A 26,582-nucleotide genomic window follows, 5' to 3' on the forward strand; every position below is an offset into this window, starting at 1 on the left:
TCTGGAAAGCACCGTCTTATGTTTGCGGCAGGGGCGGACTGACCATTTGGAAACTCGGTCACTGCCCGAGGGCCCGGGGTCAGTAGGGGACCCATGAGATGCTCCTGGTACCTTTTTCATAGGCTTTTTTGAGTTTGGGCAAGGACACAGGGGCCTCATGATCCCCTTTTGCCCGGGGACCCCATGAGTTGTCAGTCTGAATGTGAATGGGACTACAACGGCTCTGCACTTCGTGATCTCCATTTTAAATATATTTTGTTCTGATAAGTTCCCGGAACTTTGAAATATCTATTCATAAGTGTTATTAAAAATCCTTTATGTAATCCAATTTGTAATTTATGCCGAATGGCCTTCTAATTACTTTTTAAGACACTTTTAAACCAGCCTCCTCTGAATCTAGTTAAGAGAAATGGAAGTTTTATGGAGCTGGAGAACCCGGCGCTCATTGAGCAGCGTTGGGCTGGAAGGAGATTAGTTCATAAATTAAAGAAAGATTTAAGCCTCTGGATCTCCGAAGCGGAGTTGCTGTGCCAGGACAGTAATTCTCCCCTCGGGGGCTGGAGCTGTATATCTGTCTCCTGCAGACTTTTCCGGGACTCCCGAGACAACAAGTGAGGAAGGCCTTGCAGTGTCTGTGCTGTACTGAAACATGAAGTTTAATCTGCTTATTTTTTTGCCTTCCCTGATTCCTCCCTATCCCCTCCTTAATACGCTAATTAAATGTTCCCCAAAAAACTTTTCATTTTCCTTATATACCTTATTTTAGTTACAGTGATATCATGACTGGGTCTCTGTGCTTCTAAATGCAATGTAGGCAGATCATCGCTAGTGGGGGGGGGGGGCCAGCAAGCTACTATAGAAAGCTTTCTGAAAACATCACAGCACCTTGCCTCAGTACTTCTCTCAAGACCCCTTAGTCCTGATACAAGCACTGGGTTTGCTCTTGGGAAGGATTTTGCAAATGCCAAAATGTCTTGATGGGTGGATATCAGTCTGGAGGAGTGGGTGTTCCTAGGAAGGAAATGTTTGCTTGCTAGGTAGAGTCTCCATGCAATGCTGAGCCACCATGATTGAAAGACCTGAAATTCAATGAAGGAAAGGGAACTACGAGTACTTCTGCTGTGGTGGAAGATGGGATTTGTAGTTTTTTCCCTTACAATGCCTTGTAAATGAATGAAGTGGCTGTGTGGGCAGATTGTACCTGTGGCTAAAGTGCCTCCACACTCCATGCAATAGTTAAACAGTCTTGAATCAAGCCAGCAACTTGGTGTAACCCAGGAATGAATCTTTGTTGGCTACATGGTAAGAATACAGTAAGGAACACACAAGGAACTAACGCGTTTCGGCTTTAGAGGCTGGAACGCGTTAGATATCTCCTTGCTGTATTCATACCATGTAGCCTACAAAAAAAATTATTCACGGATTACACTGAGTTGCCGGTTTGATTCAAGACTGTTTTGGTATCGCAAGAAGAACCTTAACCTGAGCTCTGTGTAATCTGCTGCAGCAAGAAGTGAAAGAGCACCTCACAGGATCACTGAGCGTGTCACATCCTCTCTCTTCAATACCTGTGTCCCCCAGTCACGTTAAGAATTCCAAAGCAAGTTTGAATCTGACTGCCAGCCTGTAAGAAGCATCTTTGTACTGGACCCTGCCATGGGTGTGTCTGTGAATCTCTCTCCTGTATCCTCAGTAGGTGTTCTCAGATAACTGACAAAAGGAAGTGGAGTGGGCTGGAAGTGGAACTGAAGAAGTTGTGAATTGTCCATTGCAACTGGTAAATCTCTATTGTTTGTCTTTATCCAAAAATGTGATGGAATTTGGTTGCTAAAGCTTTTTTTTATTTATTTGTGTTGTATGTCTCTATCCATTGATGGAAACGTGTCTATTTACAGTACATGAAAGGTTTATCTGAAATGAAATATAACAGACACGTAGGGTGTAATGTGACTAGAACTGGCCATTATGGCATTTGATTAATTTACTTAATCTGTAGACTCAACCCTGATCTGCTTGGCAGGTCCGATAATCTGCCGCAAGACGCTGGGATAAAGTGGGCTATTAGGTCAGGGAAAGACTGGGAACAGTCCTGGCTCGTGGGGCAAACACTGCTAACTAGCCCTTTCATGGTGGAGATTAGAGATGAGCTTGGGTCAGGGGCGGACTGACCATTTGGAAACTCGGGCACTGCCCGAGGGCCTGAGGTCAGTAGGGGGCCCCATGAGATGCCCCTGGTACCTTTTTCATAGGCTTTTTTGAGTTTGGGCAAGGACACAGGGGCCCCATGATCTCCTATTGCCCGGGGGCCCCATGAGTTGTCAGTCCGCCCCTGGCTTGGGTGAATCTAGTCCGAACCCACCCGAGTGAACCTGTGTCAGGGTCTGGATCTGAGCCTGTGACCTATGCAGTGTCTAGCTGTAGTTCTTCTCACTGTGCCACTTGATATGCTGTACAGCTCCCTCTCTGATCCCTTAGGACAATCTTGTCTTGTCTCTTTCCTCCATGAAGTTCCTGATTTAAGCCAGGTCTTTGCACTTCCTGTTTTCTATATTATTTTGCTCTCTCCAGCCGATATCTTGCTCCTTTGCGTACCTACAGATGTCCTTATCTTCACTACCACTTATTACCAAGCTTTGGCTTGTTTCTTGACTACACTTCCATCTAATCTCCACCTATAAGCATTCATTATTGACCTTAGGCTTGTTCCCTGACTAAGCTTCTGCTTGATCCCAACCTGCAAACACTTGTTACAGATCTTTGACTGCTTGATCCCTACCTGCTATATCTGCTACTGGACCCCAGCTTGCTCATTTTCTGGTGGGCAGATCGTGAGGATTGAGGACTGCAACCTGGTACTAACATGCAACAAAACCTATTTCCACCATCAGGAGCTCTGGTGAAGATCCAGGGCCGAGTTAGTGGGAGCCTCTCTAATGCTATAGCCTGACCCATGACCATGACAGCCTGTCAGGAAGCAGTCACTGTACTGGGCCAATTATCTGTGACCAGGGCCTTCCACTAGGGATGGGGAACACCTCATTGGCCTATGACTGGCCCTGTACCGGTGGCAGTTTCCTGGTTGGTACACTCAGGTGAGTTCAGTCTAGGTTCACTTGAGATCATCCCTAGTTGAGACTCCAGTATGCTAAAGACTTTCTTCACCCCATGTGCCATGGTGCCTCATAGATTGGTGGGCATGGTGAAAGGTGTGTGTGTGAAAAGGACATGGTGTTCATGGTGACAACACCTTGTATCAGCTACTGTGCAAAGAATTTGGTGTTGGAAGATTTTCCTCTGGCAGGTGTCATGACTGCATGTCTGTAGTGTATGTATGTAGTTATGTGATGTCCAATATGTGCCAATGACTATGGACCTGCTCTGATTAAAATTTTAATGGTGACGTGTTCCCAGTCTTGGCCTAGTCCTCCTGTGCTGTAGGTGCCCTTACAGATCCACTTTCTTATCCTTAGTATTCTTTGCCAGTATACTTTCTGTGTGCATTGTGCAGCAGGTCCCCCCCAGACATACTTTTGGCAAGTGTAGGTTCCCTGAAGTGCATAGCCTTCTGGGTGTGCAACACCAAAATGAGATGGATGACCTAATCTGGACTTAAAGCAGAACTGATGAAGCTTTGCTATGCTATAAGAAACCTTTAGAAATGTTTTTTGTGCCTAGGCAGTGCCCTGAATTACTTTTTATTTTAGGGTACCATCTGAAACCGTACAGTACACTTCCTCTAATGTATGTGTGCCTAGGTACTCCTTTACCAAGAACCTCATAGCTTTATATCAGAAGTGTAAGATCTCAGGCACTGCTGCCTCTGACTGCTAGTCTCGGGAGATGAGTTAGATTGGGTGATGACACTATGGTGCTGCTCACTGTTCTCCTTGCTGGACATGGGGAAGCAAAGCCCTGTCTCTACCAAGATGGCCACCACCACATAGAGACGCAATGCAGAACAAGGCATGGTAAGTCAGTAATGGGGAAAGATCAACTGGATGGAGGTCACATACTGGTGAATAGTCCTTTGCCTTCCGCCTGCCTTTTTTTGAGTAAGGCTTCTAGACTTCGTCATTTAAGACTTGTTCACACTAGGACAGGGGTCTCCAAACTTTCTAAACAAAGGGCCAGTCTACTGTCCTTCAGACTTGGCTAGAGTGGCCAGTGGAAGTAGAAAATGCCCTGGCATCAGTGGAAGTAAAAAAAATTACACAGTGCCTATAATCATTAAAAGGAGGAATAGTGCTTCATCGTTACTATCAGTGGGGGGAATAGTGCCCCATTATTGGTGTCAGTGGGAGGAATAGTGCCCTATCACTAGTGCCAGTAGGAGAAATCGTGCCCCACTGCTGGTGTCAGACAAAGAAATAGTGCCCTGTCATTGATGTTACTCAGGAGAATAGTAGCCCATTACTGGTGTCAGGGGGAGGAATAGTGCCCTGTCATTGGTGTCAGTTGGGGGGATAGCGGCCCGTTGCTGGTGTCAGGGGGATGAATAGTGCTCCATCATTGGTGTCAGTGAGGGAAATAGTTGTCTATTGCTGGTGTCAGTGGGAGGAATAGTGCCCCATCATTGGTGTCAGTGAGGGAAATAGTTGTCTATTGCTGGTGTCAGTGGGAGGAATAGTGCCCCATCATTGGTGTCAGTGAGGGAAATAGTGCCCCATCATTGGTGTCAGTGGAAAAAACTGACATCATTATTGGTGTCAGTGAGAGGAATGGTTCTCCACTGTTGCTGTCAGCAAACGGAATGGTGCCTCCTTGCTGGTGTCAGTAGGAGAAGTAGGATAAAGGCAAGTAAAGGGCCACATTTGGTGCATGAGCTGCAGTTTTGAGACCATTGTGCTATCGGTTGGGGGGTTGTAAAATGCTGCAGTTGAGCTGCACTTTTACTGCCCCCCCCCCCAATGGTTTAGATACAGAAGAATGTACACATGCAGCAGGCACAATGTTTTGCTATGTGGTCACGGCAGAATTTATACCTCCTGTTGCTGTCGTCAAGCTCAACTGTAGATCACTCCTCAGAGAACAACACTAGTGTGAATGAACCCTTACTAAAGCTGGCAATAGATGGAAAGAATTTCAAATTAAAATTCTTAGATAAAGTCTTAGGAAAGTTCTTAGAAAAATTCTCAGAACATTCATTTGTCATTTAAAATATTTCCATTGCTTTTATCATGATTTTTGAAATTAATGGATTTTACTGAACAAAAACCTCATACACTGCTGAAAATGTGTTAATTTGAGAAAACATTTCCATACACTCCTTCAAATTTTCTTGTCACTGCGATCAAAAAGGTGGATCTGACCCACTAATGATTCAAAAAATGAATGAAATTTCGTAGAATTCATTTTCCCAGAATTTTCATTCAAAACTCTACCCATCTATGGCCAGCTTAAGGCCTTTTTTGAACATGGCAGAGTCCGGTTTAAGAATCTATATCATGATGGGCACAAAAAAAAGTTAGTCATCTTTTGGCCAATTAATTTGGTGGGGTTGGGGACCTACACTACCTCCTGAGATGGGAAAGGGGCCAGCTGCTTATTCTGCACATAGGAAAGGAATTGGTCCTAGGTACAAAGGACCCCATGACAGCTCATAAGTCATCCAGAGATCAACGGCAAATGTGTGCCAATTGGTCTGCAGATCCAGGTTCACTCATCCCTAGTAAAACAATAGACAATCACTTGCGGACCAGCAAGGGGTACATCACTGGCTTTTCGGTGGTTATACCGGGATCATTCTGGTATTGTTTTTTTAGACCCGAAGGTCGGCTTTCTTATAAAAGCAATCCAAGTGGCAAATTAGCCTTCCACGGCTTTCTTGGGCTCTCTTGGCTGATCATAGAGGTAACCAGAGGCCGGATTGGCTCTGATCACCACTATGATATAGGAAACTGTAAGCAGATGTAAACAGCGCCATTTTTAAAATGGGAAAGGATCTGATCGCACCAATATTGATGTGATCAGATGCTTTAAAGCAAAGCTCCACCCAAAAGTGGAAGTTCTGCTTTAAGCCTTTGTCCCCCGCTTCCCCATTTAGAATTGGCACTTTTGGGGAGCAGGGGAGGAACGGGTACCCAAATTTGACAGGTACCCTCTCTCACTTCCACTGTGATTGCCTAGGCGATCGGAAGTTGTCCTCCTACCCTCCCTCCCCGTAGTCTTCTGGGACACATGACAGGTCCCAGAAGACTACGGGACCATTCACAAAGCGTAGCGCTTCTTGTAAAGGCGCAGTGGGCACCCGGCTGTGCAGCCACAAATTATCATAGCCAGGTGCCCACACTAAAGATGTCGGCCCAGGGAGAGAAGATGTCTGGTGAAACCAGCGGTGGTGAGGACACCGCTGGACCGAGGGACAGGTAAGTGTCTGTATTTTAAAAGTCAGCAGCTACAGTTTTTGTAGCTGTTGACTTTTAATTTTTTTTCCAGGTGGAACTCCGCTTTAAGGAGCAGAGGAAAGATCTGGGGTCTGATACACCCCAAAACTCTCCGTAAAGAGTACATGTCACTGCCTATTGCTATTACAGGGAATATTTATATTCCCTGTGATAACAATAAACGTGATAAAAAAAATGTAATAATAACTGAAAAAAAAATTAATCAGATAAAAAACTACATTTTTAAAACACCCCCGTGCGAACACACATGCCGGTCTGGCATGCACGCATACAGAGATCGTCCCACACATGTGAGGTATCACCACGAATGTCAGATCATGGGCAGTAATTCTAGCATTAAATCTCCTTTGTAAAGGCTTTTAAAGCATCACCTATGGCTAATAAAATTTACTTCCAAAACATTGTGTTTGAAAAACTGCTGCGTAAGTAGCGTGTGACATAAAAAATTGCAACACCAACCATTTTATTCTCTAGGGCCTCTGCTTTACAAATAAATGTATAATGTTTGGGGGTTCAAAGTAAATTTTCATGCAAAAAAAAACCTCTGCTGTTTACATGTAAACAAAAAGTGTCTGAAGAGGCTTGGTGAAGAGGTTAAACGGTATGCTCGTTTCCCATGCAGGATAGTTGGAAGACAAGACAATAAGGACACACCAAAACACAAGGCACCTCTTAGAGAGCAAATCTGATGGAACTCACCATCCACATACACCTGGAAAGAGCAAGAGTCAGTCCCCACATTGCACTCATACTGTCCGGCATGGTCAGCCTGTGCACTCAACAGGCTCAGCATACACTTTTCACCTTCATCGTCCATGGTCATGTTACCATCTGGTGTCACCCTCTGACCATCCTTTATCCAGCGAATGACATCTGGAGTGCGTGTCAGCTCACAGACTATAGTTAAGGGGTCACCCTCTGTCACATGGAGCACAGACAGGGAGCATCCACTGGGTACAAACTTTGCAGGAGGCTCTGTGTGATACAAGAAGAAGAAATGGATCTCTGTGTTATACTGCAGGATTATCTAAATAATGAGGGTAAGGGTAGAGTGAAGGGAGAGGATTAAACTGGACCTAGCAATTATTCAGGAATTGTAAAGTCAGTGAAAGGTCCCTTTTTTGGGGGTCTATTTATTAAAAATTCACTGTGAATACCCCAACTATTGTGAATAATCCTTGTGTCTAATATGTGTATTTCCTGTGATAGTCAGCTCCACCTAGCGGCCATATTGTGGTATTTTCCTGATTGCGGCATTTCAGGAAAATACCTCATTATGGCCACTAGATGGAGCTGACGATCAAAGGGAATATAAATATTGGGCACATAACTGGGATTTGTTTAAGAGGCATTCACACCCCAAAATTTTTAAAGAATTACTAAACCCTGCATTCACTATAGCTGCTCTCCCACAGTACACACAACATGGAAATGTAATTATTTTAGTAAATATAAACTACTAAATACCTTTTCTCATCAGCAGTATATAGCAGTCGTGTGACTTCTATCAGTGTCCAGCTGAGCATTGGTTAAAGCTTGTAGGAGGAGTTTTCATTCTGCTCTGACAGAGGCTGCATAACCCCTGACCTCTGTCTGGACAGTGCTGATTGGCCCTGTGCTGATAACATGCACCTTCCCAAAGAAAAAAAAACCTCTCTAGCAATACACACTAAACTGAGCATGTGCAGAGTGGCTCCTAGAGCTCTGTACTATCAGCAGATGGATTGGGGACAGTAGAAGAAGGGGAGGATCAGACAAGATAGGATCAAACAGCCTTTTTACATAATATGAAGGATTAACCCCTTATGTTCCACAGTGAGTATAACAAGCATGCTTTACTGCATATAAAGACTGATTTTACTGATATGGGTTTGGTAACATGTTAACTGTTAAGGGTACACTTCAGTGTTAGATTTGAGGATAAAGGCTTAGAGCTTTTCCCATGCAGTCATAACTTTTTCTATTTTCCTTTCTATTGCCTTACCTGATACCTTGACATCAAAAGTGACCGAGTCGCTGTCAGTGTCACAGATATATTCCCCGGAATCATCCCCCGTGGCCTGTTCCAAAACCAAGCGCCGGCGAGGCCCGTCTGTGATCAGCTTCAGATTGTCATCTTCATCTACTTCTAATCCATCTTTAAACCAACGCACAGCGCCATTGGCACGCGACACCTCGACCATCAGCTCCACCCTCTCTCCTGTCAGATATCCCAGCTCCTGTGTGCGGGCCTCTGGAAAGACAATCCTCGTAGGAGGCTCTGAAGGCAAAATGTATATACTGTTACATATCTAACCAATAATGTGTGTTCAGAAAGAATATCTAAAACATTTAACCAAAATTTCTCCCAGAAATGTTGTTTTGGGTAGTGGAGAGAGGTAAGAAGCTCTTTCAGGTTTTTATTCATGTTTGTTTCCATTGGGGAGATTTCCCCTTGCTTCCTGTCCCAGTGACACCGTGGTACGTCCTGGCATGTGAAAAATGAGGGAGAATCTCCCCACTGAGGGTGCATGCAGCAATACATACCTGACAGTTGATATAACTCACCTCCATTACACTAAAAAGATGACTTACTACTGATGACTTTGTATTAGAGAGATTTTCCCCACTTCCTGTAGAATGGCAAATAGGAAGTGAGGCAGTGGAAGCCTGCAAACATAGAAGAAATATAGAGGAGTGATGGCAGAAAGAAGACCAAGTGGTCCATCGAGTCTGCCCCATTTTATTTATACAGTCAGGTCCATAAATATTGGGACTTCGACACATTTCTAACATTTTTGGCTCTATACACCACCACAATGGATTTGAAATGAAACAAACAAGATGTGCTTTAACTGCAGACTGTCAGCTTTAATTTGAGGGTATTTACATCCAAATCAGGTGAACGGTGTAGGAATTACAACAGTTTGCAAATGTGCCTCCACTTGTTAAGGGACCAAAAGTAATGGGACAATTGGCTTCTCAGCTGTTCCATGGCCAGGTGTGTGTTATTCCCTCATTATCCCAATTACAATGAGCAGATAAAAGGTCCAGAGTTCATTTCAAGTGTGCTATTTGCATTTGGAATCTGTTACTGTCAACTCTCAAGATGAGATCCAAAGAGCTGTCACTATCAGTGAAGCAAGCCATCATTAGGCTGAAAAAACAAAACAAACCCATCACAGAGGTAGCAAAAAAATTAGGCGTGGCCAAAACAACTGTTTGGAACATTCTTAAAAAGAAGGAACGCACCGGTGAGCTCAGCAACACCAAAAGACCCGGAAGACCACGGAAAACAACTGTGGTGGATGACCGAAGACTTCTTTCCCTGGTGAAGAAAACACCCTTCACAACAGTTGGCCAGATCAAGAACACTCTCCAGGAGGTAGGTGTATGTGTGTCAAAGTCAGCAATCAAGAGAAGACTTCACCAGAGTGAATACAGAGGGTTCACCACAAGATGGAAACCATTGGTGAGCCTCAAAAACAGGAAGGCCAGATTAGAGTTTGCCAAACGACATCTAAAAAAGCCTTCACAGTTCTGGAACAACATCCTATGGACAGATGAGACCGACATCAACTTGTACCAGAGTGATGGGAAGAGAGAGTATGGAGAAGGAAAGGAACTGCTCATGATCCTAAGCATACCACCTCATCAGTGAAGCATGGTGGTGGTAGTGTCATGGTGTGGGCATGTATGGCTGCCAATGGAACTGGTTCTCTTGTATTTATTGATGATGTGACTGCTGACAAAAGCAGCAGGATGAATTCTGAAGTGTTTCGGGCAATATTATCTGCTCATATTCAGCCAAATGCTTCACAACTCATTGGACGCTTCACAGTGCAGATGGACAATGACCCAAAGCATACTGCAAAAGCAACCAAAGAGTTTTTTAAGGGAAAGAAGTGGAATGTTATGCAATGGCCAAGTCAATCACCTGACATGAATCCGATTGAGCATGCATTTCACTTGCTGAAGACAAAAGTGAAGGGAAAATGCCCCAAGAACAAGCAGGAACTGAAGACAGTTGCAGTAGAGGCCTGGCAGAGCATCACCAGGGATGAAACCCAGCGTCTGGTGATGTCTGTGTTCCAGACTTCAGGCTGTAATTGACTGCAAAGGATTTGCAACCAAGTATTAAAAAGTGAAAGTTTGATTTATGATTATTATTCCATCCCATTACTTTTGGTCCCTTAACAAATGGGAGGCACATATGCAAACTGTTGTAATTCCTACACCGTTCACCTGATTTGGATGTAAATACCCTCAAACTAAAGCTGACAGTCTGCAGTTAAAGCACATCTTGTTCGTTTCATTTCAAATCCATTGTGGTGGTGTATAGAGCCAAAAATGTTAGAATTGTGTCGATGTCCCAATATTTATGGACCTGACTGTATATACATATATATATATTTAAAAAAGAAATACGATACTTGAACAACAATTAACTGCATGGTTGACTTGCCAGAAAGAAGCCTTTAGTGTGCCAATGCCACAAAAAAGCCCGGTTACAATATGCCTAACAACACCCTGACGTTTCGCTGGGCTTTTTTGTGGCATTGGCGCAGTAAAGGCTTTTTTCTAGCAACTCGACCATGCAGCTCATTTTTGTTCAAGTATTGTCATATTGTTCTCCTTGAAACAACCACACTGTCTTTTTCCAGAGCAGCCTTTATTTCTCCTGAGGTTACCTGTGGGTTTTTCTTTGTATCCCATACAATTCTTCTGGCAGTTGTAGCTGCAATCTTTAAAGGTCTACCTGACCTCGGTTTGGTATCAAGAGATCCCCGAATTTTCCACTTCTTAACCACTTCAAGTCCGGAGTCCCGGACACATTTACCCCCTTCCTGTCCAGGCCAATTTTCAGCTTTCAGCGCTGTCACACTTTGAATGAGAATTGCGCGGTTATGCAACACTGTACCCATATACATTTTTTAGCATTTTTTTGAGACAGATAAAACTTTTATTTTGGTGGTATTTATTCACCACTCTGATTTTTTTTTTTTTTGCTATATAAAGGAAAAAGTCCACAAATTTTGAAAAAAAGTGTTTTTCTTATAAAATTTTGCAAATAAATAATCTTTCTTCATAAATCTTGGCCAAAAGGTATTCAGTTATCTTTTTAGTAAAAACAAATAACCCAAATTAGTTTATAACCAAAAATTATAATTTGTTTTAAATTTTTGTTTTACATTTTTATTTTATTTTTTTTTTATTACTATTTATGTTTTTTTTTTTTTCAACATACTGTCACCCAAGCAGTACAGTGTCACTATAGTGACACTGTACTACTTGTGGGGGGTGATGAAGATATTTTTTACACTGATTGCTTTTACACCCATAAAGGCTGTAAAAGCAATCATTTTTCAATCTGTCTGGCTGCATTCTTGCAGCCAATGAGAAATACTGTGTGAGCTGTGATTGGTCACAGCTTGGCACATGGTACAAGGCTGTTGTGAATAGCCTTGTACCATGTGATCCCTGTGATCATTCACAGATATCACATGTAGTAAGCAATGATGTCAGAAGTGACATCTTGCTTACACCTATTCATGGGATCACTGATTTGCTAAGGTCCCGTACAGCGATCGGTGTTTCGCTGTGTCCTCCGCAGCATGCACAATCCAAAATGGCGGGCGCCGTTTATGAACGGCAACCCGCCCCTACACTGCTACCATCCGGACGTTTATATACAGTTGCCAGACGGAAAGTGGTTAATAAATTATTGAACAGTACTGATTGGCATAATCAGAACTTTTGATATCTTTTTGTATCCTTTTCCATCTTTATAAAGTTCCATTACCTTGTTACGCAGGACTTTTGACAGTTCTTTTCTGCTCCCTGTGGCTCAGTATCTAGCCTGCTCAGTGCATCCACATGAGAGAACTCATTGACTATTTATACACAGACAGTTCAATGTAAACTTCAATTTTAAAAAAGCCACAGATGTGGGAAATTAAACCTTGAATTGGCATTTTAACCCGTGTGTGTCACCTTGTGTGTCTGTAGCAAGGCCAGACATTCCAGGGGATATAAACTTTTGATCCGGGCCATTTGGGTGATTTCTGTCATCATTATGATTTAAAAAGGAGTCAAACAACTATGTGATAATAAATGGCTTCATATGATCATCATTCTTCAATAAAAGAGCATTTTTTGGCATGATCAGTCATATTTTCAATATCAATGCCACAATTTCACAATTTTTGCCAGGGTATGCAAACTTTTGAGCACAACTGTCCAAGCTGGACCAATGTAACTATGTATATGTTGCCATACCTAAACTTCAGCTTTAAGACTTACTGTGTTCATCAAATGACATAAAAGTCCATCAGCCCCAACGTTTCTCATTAGGACTGACACAGGAGAAAAAGCCCCCCCTTGCCCTTGTTCCAGTGCTCCCTTGCATTGGGGGGAAATCTCTCTAGTGGGAACACAAACTACAATTAAACCTGACTCCATCCAATACTAAAACAAACATTTTAGGTAAAGTTGGGTTAATAACATTCATAGTCAAACATTATTTTTTATTAAAGCATTAAACCACCTTGAAAGTCCTGAAATACTGAAGTTTCATCAGGACTTGGAGGAGTTTCTTAGGCACGAGAGGCTAATAAAAACTCTTTCAGGTATATATGGTTGTCCCCTAAAATGCAAATCACCCTGTTTAGCTCTCTCCGTATGTACTTGGCAATGAGATATTCCAAGCCTGGCAGAAGAGTTATAGGACGAGGTGCTGAACCCAACTGAGGATGTAAAGTTTCACCTTCGAGTTTTGTGACTTTCCTTATTACACTCGCCCTGTAGCCTCGTCGTTCCAGTCCTCTGTGAATCCTAAAATTCGTATAATTCACAGCTGGGGAGGCATTATTCCATATATAAAATGTGAATGTTTCCCATATGTACGTCAACCCAGTAACACAGATTGGTTGTGTTCAGGATGGTTCTTTAGCAATAAACTAGATGTCTATGTGTGCTGGAAAATGACAGAGAATGAGAGTTTGAACTTCCAGGTATCCCCTGAGGAAGCAAGTCCTGATTTCCAAAACTGCAGCGGAAGCAAGGCTGTCATTGTTAGAATAACACTTGTAGGGCGGTGTCTATAGAGGCATGGTTAGCGGGGGGGGGGGGGGGGGGGAGATCAAACCTCAACATGTACATAGTCATTACTTTTTTCTTATTTTGTTTTCCTCCACTGGCCCCCTCCGGACATTATGGCTGAAATCAGCAAGAGAGATAACAAAGAAAAGGGCAAATCAGGAGATATTGAGAGGAGTCAGAAGACTTTTTTATAGATGTCTGTGAAGCTTCTCACTAAACAAGGGTGGGGGCCTCCAATACCATCTGTCTTCCACATATAAGGCCATTTTAACATTTCTCCTTCTGTTCTGACAACAATTCACACTTGTGGACTTCTTGACACCAAAGATGGGATTATGTACCCCAAGCTCCTATCCTATTTATGGACAGTAACTTCCCCCTTTTTGTGGTGACTGGATTAAAAAAAAAAAAAAAATTATATATATATATATATATATATATATATATATATATATATGTGTGTATGTGTATGTGAAACTCGAAAAATTAGAATATCGTGCAAAAGTTAATTTATTTCAGTAATGCAACTTAAAAGGTGAAATAGACTATGAGATAGACTCATTACATGCAAAGCAAGATAGTTCAAGCCATGATTTGTCATAATTGTGATGATTATGGCTTACAGCTCATGAAAACCCCAAATCCACAATCTCAGAAAATGAGAATATTACATGCAATCAATAAAACAAGGATTGTACATAGAACAATATCGGACCTCTGAAAAGTATAAGCATGCATACAGTCATGGCCGAAATTGTTGGCACCCTTGATATTTCTCCAGGAAATCATGTATTTCTCACGAAACGTATTGCATTAACACATGTTTTGCTATACACATGTTTATTCCCTTTGTGTGTATTGGGACAAAACAAAAAAAGGGAGGAAAGAAAGCAAATTCGACATAATGTCACACAAACCTCCAAAAATGGGCTGGACAAAAGTATTGGCACCCTTTCACAACTGCGGATAAATAAGAATGTTACAAGCATGTGATGCTCCTGTAAACTCACCTGGGGCAAGTAACAGGTGTGGGCAATATAGAAATCACACCTGAAAGCAGATAAAAAGGAGAGACGTTCACTTAACCTTTGCATTGTGTGTCTGTCTGTGCCACACTAAGCATGGACAACAGAAAGAGGAGACGAGAACTGTCTGAGGACCTGAGAACCAAAATTGTGGCAAAATATCAACAATCTCAAGGTTACAAGTCCATCTCCAGAGAACTAGATTTGCCTTTGTCCACAGTGCGCAACATTATCAAGAAGTTTGCAACCCATGGCACTGTAGCTAATCTCCCTGGTCGTGGACGGATGAGGAAAATTGATGAAAGATTGCAACGCAGAATAGTCCGGATGGTGGATAAGCAGCCCCAAACATGTTCCAAAGACATTCAAGCTGTCCTGCAGGCTCAGGGAGCATCAGTGTCAGCGCGAACTATCCGTCGACATTTAAATGAAATGAAACGCTATGGCAGGAGACCCAGGAGGACCCCACTGCTGACACAGAGACATAAAAAAGCAAGACTACAGTTTGCCAAAATGTACTTGAGTAAGCCAAAAGCCTTCTGGGAAAACATCTTGTGGACAGATGAGACCAAGATAGAGCTTTTCGGTAAAGCACATCATTCTACTGTTTACCGAAAACGGAATGAGGCCTACAAAGAACAAAACACAGTACCTACGGTAAAATATGGTGGAGGTTCAATGATGTTTTGGGGTTGTTTTGCTGCCTCTGGCACTGGGTGCCTTGACTGTGTGCAAGGCATCATGAAATCTGAGGATTACCAAAGGATTTTGGGTCGCACTGTAGGGCCCAGTGTCAGAAAGCTGGGTTTGCGTCCAAGATCCTGGGTCTTCCAGCAGGACAATGACCCCAAACATACGTCAAAAAGCACTCAGAAATGGATGGCAAAGAAGCGCTGGAGAGTTCTGAAGTGGCCAGCAATGAGCCCAGATCTAAATCCCATTGAACACCTGTGGAGAGATCTTAAAATTGCTGTTGGGAAAAGGTGTCCTTCCAATAAGAGAGACCTGGAGCTGTTTGCAAAGGAAGAGTGGTCCAAAATTCCGGGTGAGAGGTGTCAGAAGCTTATTGATGGTTATAGGAAGCGACTGATTTCAGTTATGTTTTCCAAAGGGTGTGCAACCAAATATTAAGTTAAGGGTGCCAATACTTTTGTCCAGCCCATTTTTGGGGTTTTGTGTGACATTATGTCATATTTGCTTTTCTGCCTCTGTTTTATATTTGTTCCAATACATACAAAGGGAATAAACATGTGTATAGCAAAACATGTGTTAATGCAATACCTTTTTTGTGTGAAATACTTGATTTTCAGGAAAAATATCAAGGGTGCCAACAATTTCGGCCATGACTGTATGTACTCAGTACTTGGTTTGGGCCCCTTTTGCAGCAATTACTGCCTCAATGCGGCGTGGCATGGAAGCTATCAGCCTGTGGCACTGCTGAGGTGTTATAGAAGACCAGGATACTTCAATACCGGCCTTCAGCTCTTCTGCATTGTTCGGTCTCATGTCTCTCATCTTTCTCTTGGTAATGCGCCATAGATTCTCTATGGGGTTCAGGTCAGGCGAGTTTGCTGGCCAATCAAGCACAGTAATCCCACGGTCATTGAACCAGATTTTGGTGCTTTTGGCAGTGTGGGCAGGTGCCAAGTCCTGCTGGAAAATGAAGTCAGCATCCCCATAAAGCTCGTCTGCGGAAGGAAGCATGAAGTGCTCCAAAATCTCCTGGTAGACGGCTGCGTTGACCCTGGACTTAATGAAGCACAGTGGACCAACACCAGCAGATGACATGGCTCCCCAAATCAACACGGGCTGTGGAAACTTCACATTGGACTTCAAGCATCTTGCAGTGTGTGCCTCTCCATTCTTCCTCCATACTCTGGGTCCTTGATTTCCAAATGAGATGCAAAAGTTGCTCTCATCAGAAAAGAGGACTTTGGACCACTGAGCAACAGACCTGGTCTGTTTTTCTTTAGCCCAGGTAAGACGCTTCTGACGTTGTTTGTTGTTCAGGAGCGGCTTGACAAGAGGAGTACGACATTTGAAGCCCATGTCCAGCATCCATCTGTGTGTGGTGGCTCTTGATGCACTGACTTCAGCCTCAGTCCACTCCTTGTGAAAGTCCCCAACACTTTTGAATGGTCTTTTCCTGACAATCCTCTCCAGGCTGCGGTCATCCCTGCTGCTTGTGCACCTTTTTCTTCCACACTTTTCCCTTCCACATAACTTTCTATTAATGTGCTTTGATGCAGCACTTTGGGAACATCCAACTTCTTTTGCAATTACCTTTTGAGGCTTTCCCTCCTTATGGAGGGTGTCAATGATGGTTTTCTGCACAACTGTCAGGTCAGCAGTCTTTCCCATGATTGTGATTCCTACTGAACCAGACTGAGAGACCATTTAAAGGCTCAGGAACCCTTTGCAGGTGTTATGGCTTAATTAGCTGATTAGAGTGGGACACTTTGAGCCGAGAATATTGCACCTTTTCACAATATTCTCATTTTCTGAGATTGTGAATTTGGGGTTTTCATGAGCTGTAAGCCATAATCATCACAATTATGACAAATCACGGCTTGAACTATCTTGCTTTGCATGTAATGAGACTATCTCATGTATTAGTTTCACCTTTTAAGTTGCATTACTGAAATAAATGAACTTTTGCGTGATATTCAAATTTTTTGAGTTTCACCTGTGTGTGTGTATATATATATATATATATATATATATATACACATACACACACACACATATATATATATACATATATATATAGTTGTGCTCAAAAGTTTGCACACCCTGGCAGAAATTGTGAAATGTTGGCATTGATATTGCAAATATGGCTGATCATGCCACAAAATGCTCTTTTATTGAAGGATGATGATCATATGAAGCCATTTATTATCACATAGTTGTTTGGCTCCTTTTTAAATCATAATGATAACAGAAATCACCCAAATGGCCCGGATCAAAAGTTTCCCTCCCCTGGAATGTTTGGCCTTGGTACAGGCACACAAGGTGACACACACGGGTTAAAATGCCAATTAGAGGTTAATCTCCCACATCTGTGGCTTTTTAAATTGCAATTAGTGTCAGTGTATAAATAGTCAATGAGTTTGTTAGCTCTTATGTGGAAGTACTGACTAGGCTAGATACTGATCCATGGGGATCAGAAAAGAACTGTCAAAAGTCCTGCGTAACAAGGTAATGGAACTTTATAAAGATGGAAAAGGACATAAAAAGATGTCCATAGCCTTGAATATGCCAATCAGTACTGTTAAACACCTATTAAGAAGTGGAAAATTCGGGGATCTCTTGATACCAAGCCAAGGTCAGGTAGACCAAGAAAGATTGCAGCCAGGGTATGCAAACTTTTAAGCACAACTGTATATAAACTTTTTAATGTTCTGACCCCTCATAGAATAAACTACATGTAATACTTTGTTCCATGTTTCTAAATGCTTTCTAAAGCCGACCATAAACGGAATGAAATTTGGCCTGTTCAGCATGAATATTCATCCATTTATGGGCAAGCTTGTTGTACTGAAGTCGATCTGTCAATTGACTTCAGTACAACCAGCCTGTCGCTTTTTTTTTTTTGTGATCACTGCTGGCGGATTTAGCTGTATTCTGATGGCGGGGACCTCCTGCTGTCACAATACAATGGCACAGCGTGAGGGAGACTTAAACTAAGACTGATGAGCCAGCCAACATTTGCTCAATGGGTGGTCCTGTCTTTCCTGATTTTTCAGCCAGTGGCTGAAAAAAGGAAAATTGCATAATCTATGTCCAGCTTAACCCTAGTTATGAAGTCTAATTTACCCCCTTCCCCTTCTGTCACGGCCAATTCGACAACAGCTATGAAAGAGTCAGCTCCGGAGACAAGCAAGGACAAGAAGCATGCTACAAGGCTAGGTTCACACCTAAGTGATCTGCAGGCAGCATATGCATGGACATGGTAACTAATTCATATGAATAGGCTGCTGTGCCTGGGTTTCATCCAGGAAAAAGGTTCCATAGGAATATTGCATGATACTTTTCCACCATTTCCCGATACCAAAAACACTCTCTGCTTTCAGATGCATGGGGATACCTTTAAGGATGAATGGCAGCCCCGTGCATCTGCAAAGGAGCAGAGTAGTTTGGTTGAAGTCGGTTTTGGGTGTGATTTATACACTGTCCTGCATTGGCAACCACTTGCACAAGTGTGATCCTAGCCGAAGGGGGGGACGTGTCAGCCTCTGCATTCCTCTTGCCATTGCTTGTCTCGGAAATTGCTCACAGCCAAGACAAGCTGCCTGAATGTTCTTAAAATGAAAAATTTGAACAAAACTCTACTTTCGTATAGCCAGCTTTAGAATTTTGTTAGTTCAAATGACAGGACAAGTTTGCTTTCCTTCTTCGATTTTTCTTTTCTTTGTGATCCAAACCATCATTGAATTGTCCCTGTTAACCATTTGAAAATCAAATTCTCACCGTGAATGGTTAGCTTTACAATAAAGAGATTTCAGGATTGCAAGAATTTTGGAGAGCAGACATAAAAGTGGAGTTTGTTCTTTTTGATGGCCTTGTATGTCAGCAGGAACAGTTTAGAAATGAAGTCAGTACAAACAGATGAGTTTCCAGCCCATTAAATCATAAAAGAGATCGCTCCGTCTTGTGTGCGCAATAAATGAAAACCGCTTCTCCATTATCGTTCAGAGTCAAGGCAAAGATTGGGAGCAGTTGGTACAGACTCCATGCCTTGTTACCCGCACTTACCGAGGAGGACAATACCAACAATACAATCATTATAACATTTGGAACTCTTTTCTCATATACCTCCACTTACATAAATACCATTTAAATGTAATGGTACAAAAAAACACATTTTTCAGGATGTACTGATGCAGCAAGTTCAAGGGCTATACTCTGAAAAATTTCTGCTCCATTCTTCTCTAATTATAAATCTATTTACTGAACATTGCTTTCAAATAATTTATTTTATTCTAGAAATTATATTGAAAAAAAATTGGTTCAGAGGAAAGAGCAACAATGTGCAAAAAATGAATCTTTCCCTTTCCTGAGCTCAGCGGAAGATGAATACTGATTGGTCGTTATATATTGTGATATGTTCCTTGCAGGGGCGGACTGACCATTCGAGGACTCGGGCACTGCCCAAGGGCCCGGGGTCAGTAGAGGGCCCCATGAAATGACCCTTGTACCTTTTATAGGCTTTTTTTGGATGTGCTTTGAGTGTGGGCAAGGACACAGGGGCCCCATGATCCCTTATTGCCCGGGGGCCCCATGAGTTGTCAGTCCACCCCTGGTTCCTTGTATTACGCTGTGCTTTGTCTATTACAAAATAAGGCAAAAAACAAACCCCTGGGGTGCAGTATGCCCAAAAATGAAAAGGACATTGAAGAGAATGCATGGTCCTTTTCTTTATATGTTCTTCATTTCTTTATTATGCTTATATATATATATATATATATATATATATATGGTTAAAGACTAAATATATATATTATGGTTTAAGACTAATATATACTAATATGTATATTTTTAATACTTTTATCTAAGCCAGCCATAGGTGGATCAAAATCTGGTTGGTCCAGCAAGAACCACCTATGGGCAGACTGGTTGTACTGAAATTGATCTATCGATTGACTTCAGTACATCCAGTCTGTTGGTTTTTTTCCATAAGATCCCTGCCAGAGGCTATAGCCACGAGCGATGATCATTGTATTCTGATGGTGGGGAAACCTCCCCCTGTCAAAATACAATAGTGCAATAGAAGGGATTCCTCCATCAGCACTGTCAGTAGTGATCATTATATTCTGATGGCTGGGAAACCTCCTACTGTCAGAATACAATATCGGCACAGAAAAGATTCCTCCATCAACACTGTGTTGATGTGGGAATCGAGTGATTTTCTTTACTTCAACCCATGGTTGAAGAAAAGAAAATTGCATAATGTATGGCCAGCCTGTAACCTTGCTTACATTTATTTTGTATTCTCATTTTCAGCCAGTAGTTGGAGCTCTAGGCTCCTTTTCATATCAGTTTTTCCTGATCTTATTTGCTAAGTAAATAAAAAAAAAGCTGGTTATTTACAGACCTCCAAAGCTCAAGTTGCAATTTGTACACATGTGAGTAAGTCTGATCAGTGACCCCTTCCCCTCCTTTACCTTTCCCCTGGTTGTGTACAGACTTCCTCATCTGAAGTTTCCATTAGAGAAAGACATTCAAATAGCCTATGCTGTCACAATCTGTAGTTGTAACAATCAGGAATGAAACATGAACAAAGCATATCCTTATATAGTGTGTACTAGCCTTGATCCAAAGCACCGAGTGATATTTCTGTCTCCTCTTTGTCTCCTCCCTCAGCTATCTGTATGAATTACTTCTGACAGTATATCATCCCTCCAAACTGCCCCAGATTCACCGGGACCATGCCGGGGTTTGATGTAAGTTCCGTGTCCCGGCAAATCAAGGCCCGGGTCTCTTCCTTCCTCCAGTGTCCCTCATTCTGAGGTTCAAAAGTTGGGAGGTATGGTCTATACTGACACCAAACAATCCTGGAGGATGCCCCCCCCCCACCCCCAGCACACAGAAGCTGATTGACAGCTTCAGCTATGCATGTTTCCCTCTGAGACTGTGTAGAGAGAGGAGGGTGTCCCTCCACTCAGATGGAGGCTGCCTTTTGGAGCTAAGGGATGCTGTGTAAAATGTGTGCTTTAGAAGGCTGTAGAGGAGACAGGGCTACAGATAAATAGATACAACTTATGTATAAGGACTTGTTTCTTCCCTGAGGCTAGTTACTTCTCTTATTGCAATAAATTAATATTTGAATGTCTGTCTATGCCACCCAGTAACAACGTTCCATTGTACTTTCCACTTATTATTATAATATACAGGATTTAGCGCCAACAGTTTGCTCAACGCTTTACAATATAACTTATGTAAATTTTGCTATGAAATGTTCTATCTGATCTTTTTTGTACACCTTTGCAAAAAACAAAAACTTTTGTATCTGAAAAGTATCCAAATACTTTATCTCTCTGTAGTTGGGGAGTAGGACCCAAAGTACTGAAGCCAAAGGATCACCAAGATAGCCAAGAATGAACCTTCTTACAAAGAGAGGTGAGCGATGGCAGCCCACATCATTTATTAGGACAGACACACCAACAATCCATTTGGTATTCAGGCAGACATTAGGTGACGGTGTCCCACATAGTAGAGAACAATAGTGTTAGTGACGACATGCACACCCAGTTGCACTCACCAGTCACTAATAAGCTATAGAACACGGCGTCATCCCCCGCATCGCAGACAAACTCCCCGGAATCCTGTGTCTGGGCTGATTTTATGACCAGCCTGCGGATCTGGCCGTTGGATTCCAGCCTGATGTTGTTGCTCTCCTCAAGTTCCACGCCATCCCGGTACCAGCGCACCTTGGCGTTCTCCCTGGACACCTCGCAGGTCAGCACCACCGCTTCTCCGCTCACACCTGCGAGATCCGTGTCTTCACTTGTGTTCACAAACTTCACAGGAGGCTCTGGAGGAAAAACAGCCAACAACCGAACACATTATTTATAGTATAGAGCAGGGGAGGACTGACAACTCATAGGGCCCCCGGGCAATAGGGGATCATGGGGCCCCTGTGTCCTTGCCCACACTCAAAAAAAGCCTATAAAAAGGTACCAGGGGCATTTCATGGGGCCCCCTACTGACCCCGGGCCTTTGGGCAGTGCCCGAGTTATCTAATGGTCAGTCCGCCCCTGGTATAGAGCAGGGGCGGACTGACCATTTGGAAACTCGGGCACTACCCGAAGGCCCGGGGTCAGTAAGGGGCCCCATGAGATGCCCCTGGTACTTTTTTCATAGGCTTTTTTGAGTTTGGGCAAAGACACAGGGACCCCATGATCCCCTATTGCCCGGGGGCCCCATGAGTTGTCAGTCCGCCCCTGGTATAGAGCATCTATATCGTGTACTCCAGGCAGACGGATAAATATCCAGATGAAATAGATGTTAGGGAGCTGCTTTACCCAATGAAGGATTTGTATTTCCGCTCATCCAGTCCTGAGTTTTACACAGCTCTGCCACACAGCACAGCAAAGAACATGACACCACAATTATAGTTACAAATGAGGTATACGGCGGTGTCATCTTCCACCTGTGGGCCTGGTTCACACCTACAGTATATGTTTTTTAGTACATTTTCAGTTTTGCAGAAATGCACTATATGAGAAATGAAAATGGGCATTTTGTGGTGTCTGGGAGGCACAGGTGGTGCACAAAATCAGTGATAGGCTACAATATGCCTTGGCTGCACACAGCTGTAAGAAGGTCCAAGCATTACAGGGCTGTATGCATACAGGGAAATACACCCCGAATGAACACATTCTGCATTTGGAGCATATGTCCTTGTACACATACAGCCCCGTTCACGAATACCAATCAGATGGCCTTACAGCCACATACTGCCAAAGCGTATTTCAGCCTGTCATTGATTTTGACAAGCTGCTGGTGGTGATCTGTATGCACTACCTGTGACTACCTCTCACATGATGATCTGGGGCCGTGGTAAAGCTGCTGAACCATCATGGCTGCCCACCAGTATTCACACGATGATCTAGCACCATAGTTAAGATGCTGAACCATCATGGCTGCACCAGTAGTCCCATTATGATCAGGTGCCATAGTAAAGCTGCTGGACCGTCATAATTTTTTCCAAACAACCTGGCACCATGGAAAAGCTGCTGACCCATCGTGGTTCCCACCAGTAGTCATGTGATGATCTGGTTCCATAGTAAGGCTGCTGAACCATTATGGCTACCCACCAGTAGTCACATGATGATCTGGTGCCACTTTAGAGATGCTGAACCATCGACTGCCCCAGTAGTCACATGATGATCCGGTGCCATGTGTAAATGGCTGAACAATCATAATTTCTCCCAGAAGACTGGGTACCACGGTAAAGCTGCTAAACCATCATAGTGCCCTCGAGTAGTCACCATAGTTAAGCTGTTAAACCATTATGGCTGCCCACCACTAGTCACATGATGATCTGATGCCATAGTTAGGCAGCTGAACCACCATGGCTGCCCCCAGAAGTCACATGATTATCTGATGCCCCAGTAGTTACACAATGATTCAGTGTTATGTCTAAGCTGCCGAACTATCATAATTTCTCCCAGAAGACCTGGTACCATGGTAGGGCTGCAGAGCCATCATGGTACCCTCAAGTAGTCACACAAAGATCTAGCACCATAGTTAAGCTGCTAAACCATCATAGCTGCCCACCAGTAGTCACATGATGATCTGGTGCCACAGTTAAGCTGCTGAACCATCATGGCTGCCCCCCAGAAGTCACATGATTATCTGATGCCATAGCTAAGATGTTAAACCATCAAGGCTGCCAACCAGAAGTCACACATTGATTTGGCGCCATATTTAAGCTGCTGAACCAGCAAGGCTGCCCACAAGAAGTCACATGATGATCTGACACCATAGTTAAGCTGCTGAACCATCATGGTTGCCCACCAGTAGTCATGTGATGATCTGACACCATAGTTAAGCTGCTGAACCATTGAGGCTGCTCACCAGAAGTCACACAAAGATCTAGTGTCATAGTTAGGCTGCCAAACCATCAAGGCTGCCCACCAGTAGTCACATGATGATCTGGTGCCACAGTTAAGCTGCTGAACCATCATGGCTGCCCACCAGTAGTCACATGATTATCTGATGCCTTAGCTAAGATGTTAAACCATCAAGGCTGCCCACCAGAAGTCACACAATTATCTGGCGCCATATTTAAGCTACTAAACCATCACAGCTGCCCACCAGAAGTCACACAATGATCTGACATCATAGTTAAGCTGCTGAACCATCATGGTTGACCACCAGTAGTCATGCGATGATCTGGTGCCATAGTTAAGCTGCTGAACCATCATGGCTGCCCACCAGAAGTCACACAAAGATCTTACACCATAGTTAAGCTACTGAACCATTGAGGCTGCCCACTAGAAGTCACACAATGATCTAGTGCCATAGTTAAGCATCTGAACCATCAAGGCTGCCCACCAGTAGTCACATGATGATCTGGTGCCATAGTTAAGCTGCTGAACCATCATGGTTGACCACCAGTAGTCATGCGATGATCTGGTGCCATAGTTAAGCTGCTGAACCATCATGGCTGCCCACCAGAAGTCCAACAAAGATTTTAAACCATAGTTAAGCTACTGAACCATTAAGGCTGCCCACTAGAAGTCACACAATGATCTAGTGCCATAGTTAAGCTGCTGAACCATCAAGGCTGCCCACCAGTAGTCACATGAAGATCTGGTGCCATAGCTAAGCTGCTGAACCATCATGGCTACCCACCAGTAGTCACGCGATGATCTGGTGCCATGATAAAACTGTTGAACCATCAAGCTGCCTCCAGTAATCACATTATGATCAGGTGAGATATTTAAGCTGCTGAATCATCATATTTTTTTCCAGATGAGCTGTTACCATGGTAAAGCTGCTGATTCATCATGGTTCCCCCCAGTAGTCACATTATGATCTGATGCCATAGTTAAGCTTCTAAACCACCATGGCTGCCCACCAGAAGTCACACGATGATCTGACACCATGGTTAAGCTGCTGGAACATCACAGTAGTCAAGCAATTATCAGGTGCCATAGTTAATCTGCTGAACCAGCATGGCTGGCCCCTCGTAATCACAGGATGATCTGGTGCCATGTTTAGGCTGCTGAACCATCATGGTTCCTCCTCAGTAGTCACACAATGAAATGGTGCCATGGTCAAACTGCAGCTAAAAGGAAGCTGGATGGAATAATACATACTGTGTAAACTGAATGGAGTGAGCCTTTAATAGCAAATTACCAAACAAGAAAGGAGACACTCGGCTTTTGTGGCTCACCTGTGACTCTGACATAGTAGAACACAGAATCGTCAACAGCGTCGCAGACAAATTCTCCCGAATCCTCAATCTGAGCAGAAGGAATGAGAAGCCTGCGATATTTCCCATCTGATTCCACCCGGATGTTCTCCATCTCCTCCACCTCAACTCCATCCTTATACCAGCGCACCACGGCGTTTTCCCGCGACACCTCGCAGCTCAGCTCCACCTCTTCTCCGGTCAGGTAGGCCAGTTCTGTGTCATCACTGGTGTTTATTATCTTCACTGGGGGCTCTGCGGGACACACATTACCACAATACAGAAGACAATGTGGACAGGAGCTTGCAATACGTTTTAAAGCAGAACTCCAGGCAGAAATAAATGACGCCAATTACCACAGCTGTGTAATCATTACTACTGTACATCATCATTTTTAAACCCTAGCGGTGTAAATACCTGAATATGACCTGGTACCAGCCTCTTACAGTCTATGTGCAGCAGAAATCAGACTGGGGGAGGGAGAAGCAGCACAAGGAGCCAATCAATTGTGCTGCAGTACAAGGAACATGCAGACTGGAAGAGAGAGCAGAGTGACAGAAAATGAAGAGGTTATCAGTCTGCTGCTTCTCCTTTCCCTGTTCAATCACAAGAAGGGGTGGGGAGGAGACCAGTGAATGTTACTTCAAGTAGTTGTAAACCTCAGACATGAAATATGAACATAGCATATCTCACTATAGTGTGTAATTGTCTCAGTCCAGAGCACTGAGTGTCATTTCTGTCTGCTGACTCATTCCTCTGCTATCTGCACTTCTGACAAGTTTTCCTGACACCAAGAAAAAACCGTGACAGGGAAATATCTCCAGCACACAGCCTGTGATTGACAGCCTCAGCTCTGTTCCTGTATGCTGTGTGAAGAGGGGGGGAGGGGTGTCCCTTCCCTCCAATCACCTCTCACTGAGGTCTGCAGAGTGTAACTTCAGCTCCGAGTCCCCTGCTTTCTGAAAGCTCAGACAAGCTGTATAAATTCCATACTTTGAACAGCTATAGAGAAGAGAGAGCTACAGGTAAACAGGTACAACTTATGTAGGAGGATTTGTTTCATCTCTGTGTATCACCTGAGACCAGTCATTTCACTGGGTATATGTAAGGCTTTAAAACCACTGTAACTGTAGAAGATCAAAATAAGGT

At 43.3% G+C, this 26,582-nt stretch overlaps 1 protein-coding gene across 4 annotated transcripts in view; it reads right to left on the reverse strand.

The window, feature by feature from the left end:
* Positions 1-26,582, reverse strand: part of OBSL1 (obscurin like cytoskeletal adaptor 1) — a 181,895-nt gene that overhangs the window by 71,782 nt on the left and 83,531 nt on the right. For all 4 annotated transcript variants that reach the window (XM_089660629.1, XM_089660630.1, XM_089660632.1 and 1 more), the window contains exons 14-17: positions 25,416-25,688; positions 21,771-22,043; positions 8,389-8,664; positions 7,104-7,379 (exon numbers count right to left, since the gene is read on the reverse strand). In XM_089660629.1, coding sequence (XP_089516755.1) covers positions 7,104-7,379; positions 8,389-8,664; positions 21,771-22,043; positions 25,416-25,688 — 1,098 coding nt within the window. The remainder of the gene's footprint in view (positions 1-7,103; positions 7,380-8,388; positions 8,665-21,770; positions 22,044-25,415; positions 25,689-26,582) is intronic.

The sequence above is a fragment of the Staurois parvus genome, unplaced genomic scaffold (genome assembly GCF_062004578.1).
Source record: "Staurois parvus isolate SC_StPar_1 unplaced genomic scaffold, SC_StPar_1.0 ptg001255l, whole genome shotgun sequence".
NCBI lineage: Eukaryota > Metazoa > Chordata > Amphibia > Anura > Ranidae > Staurois > Staurois parvus.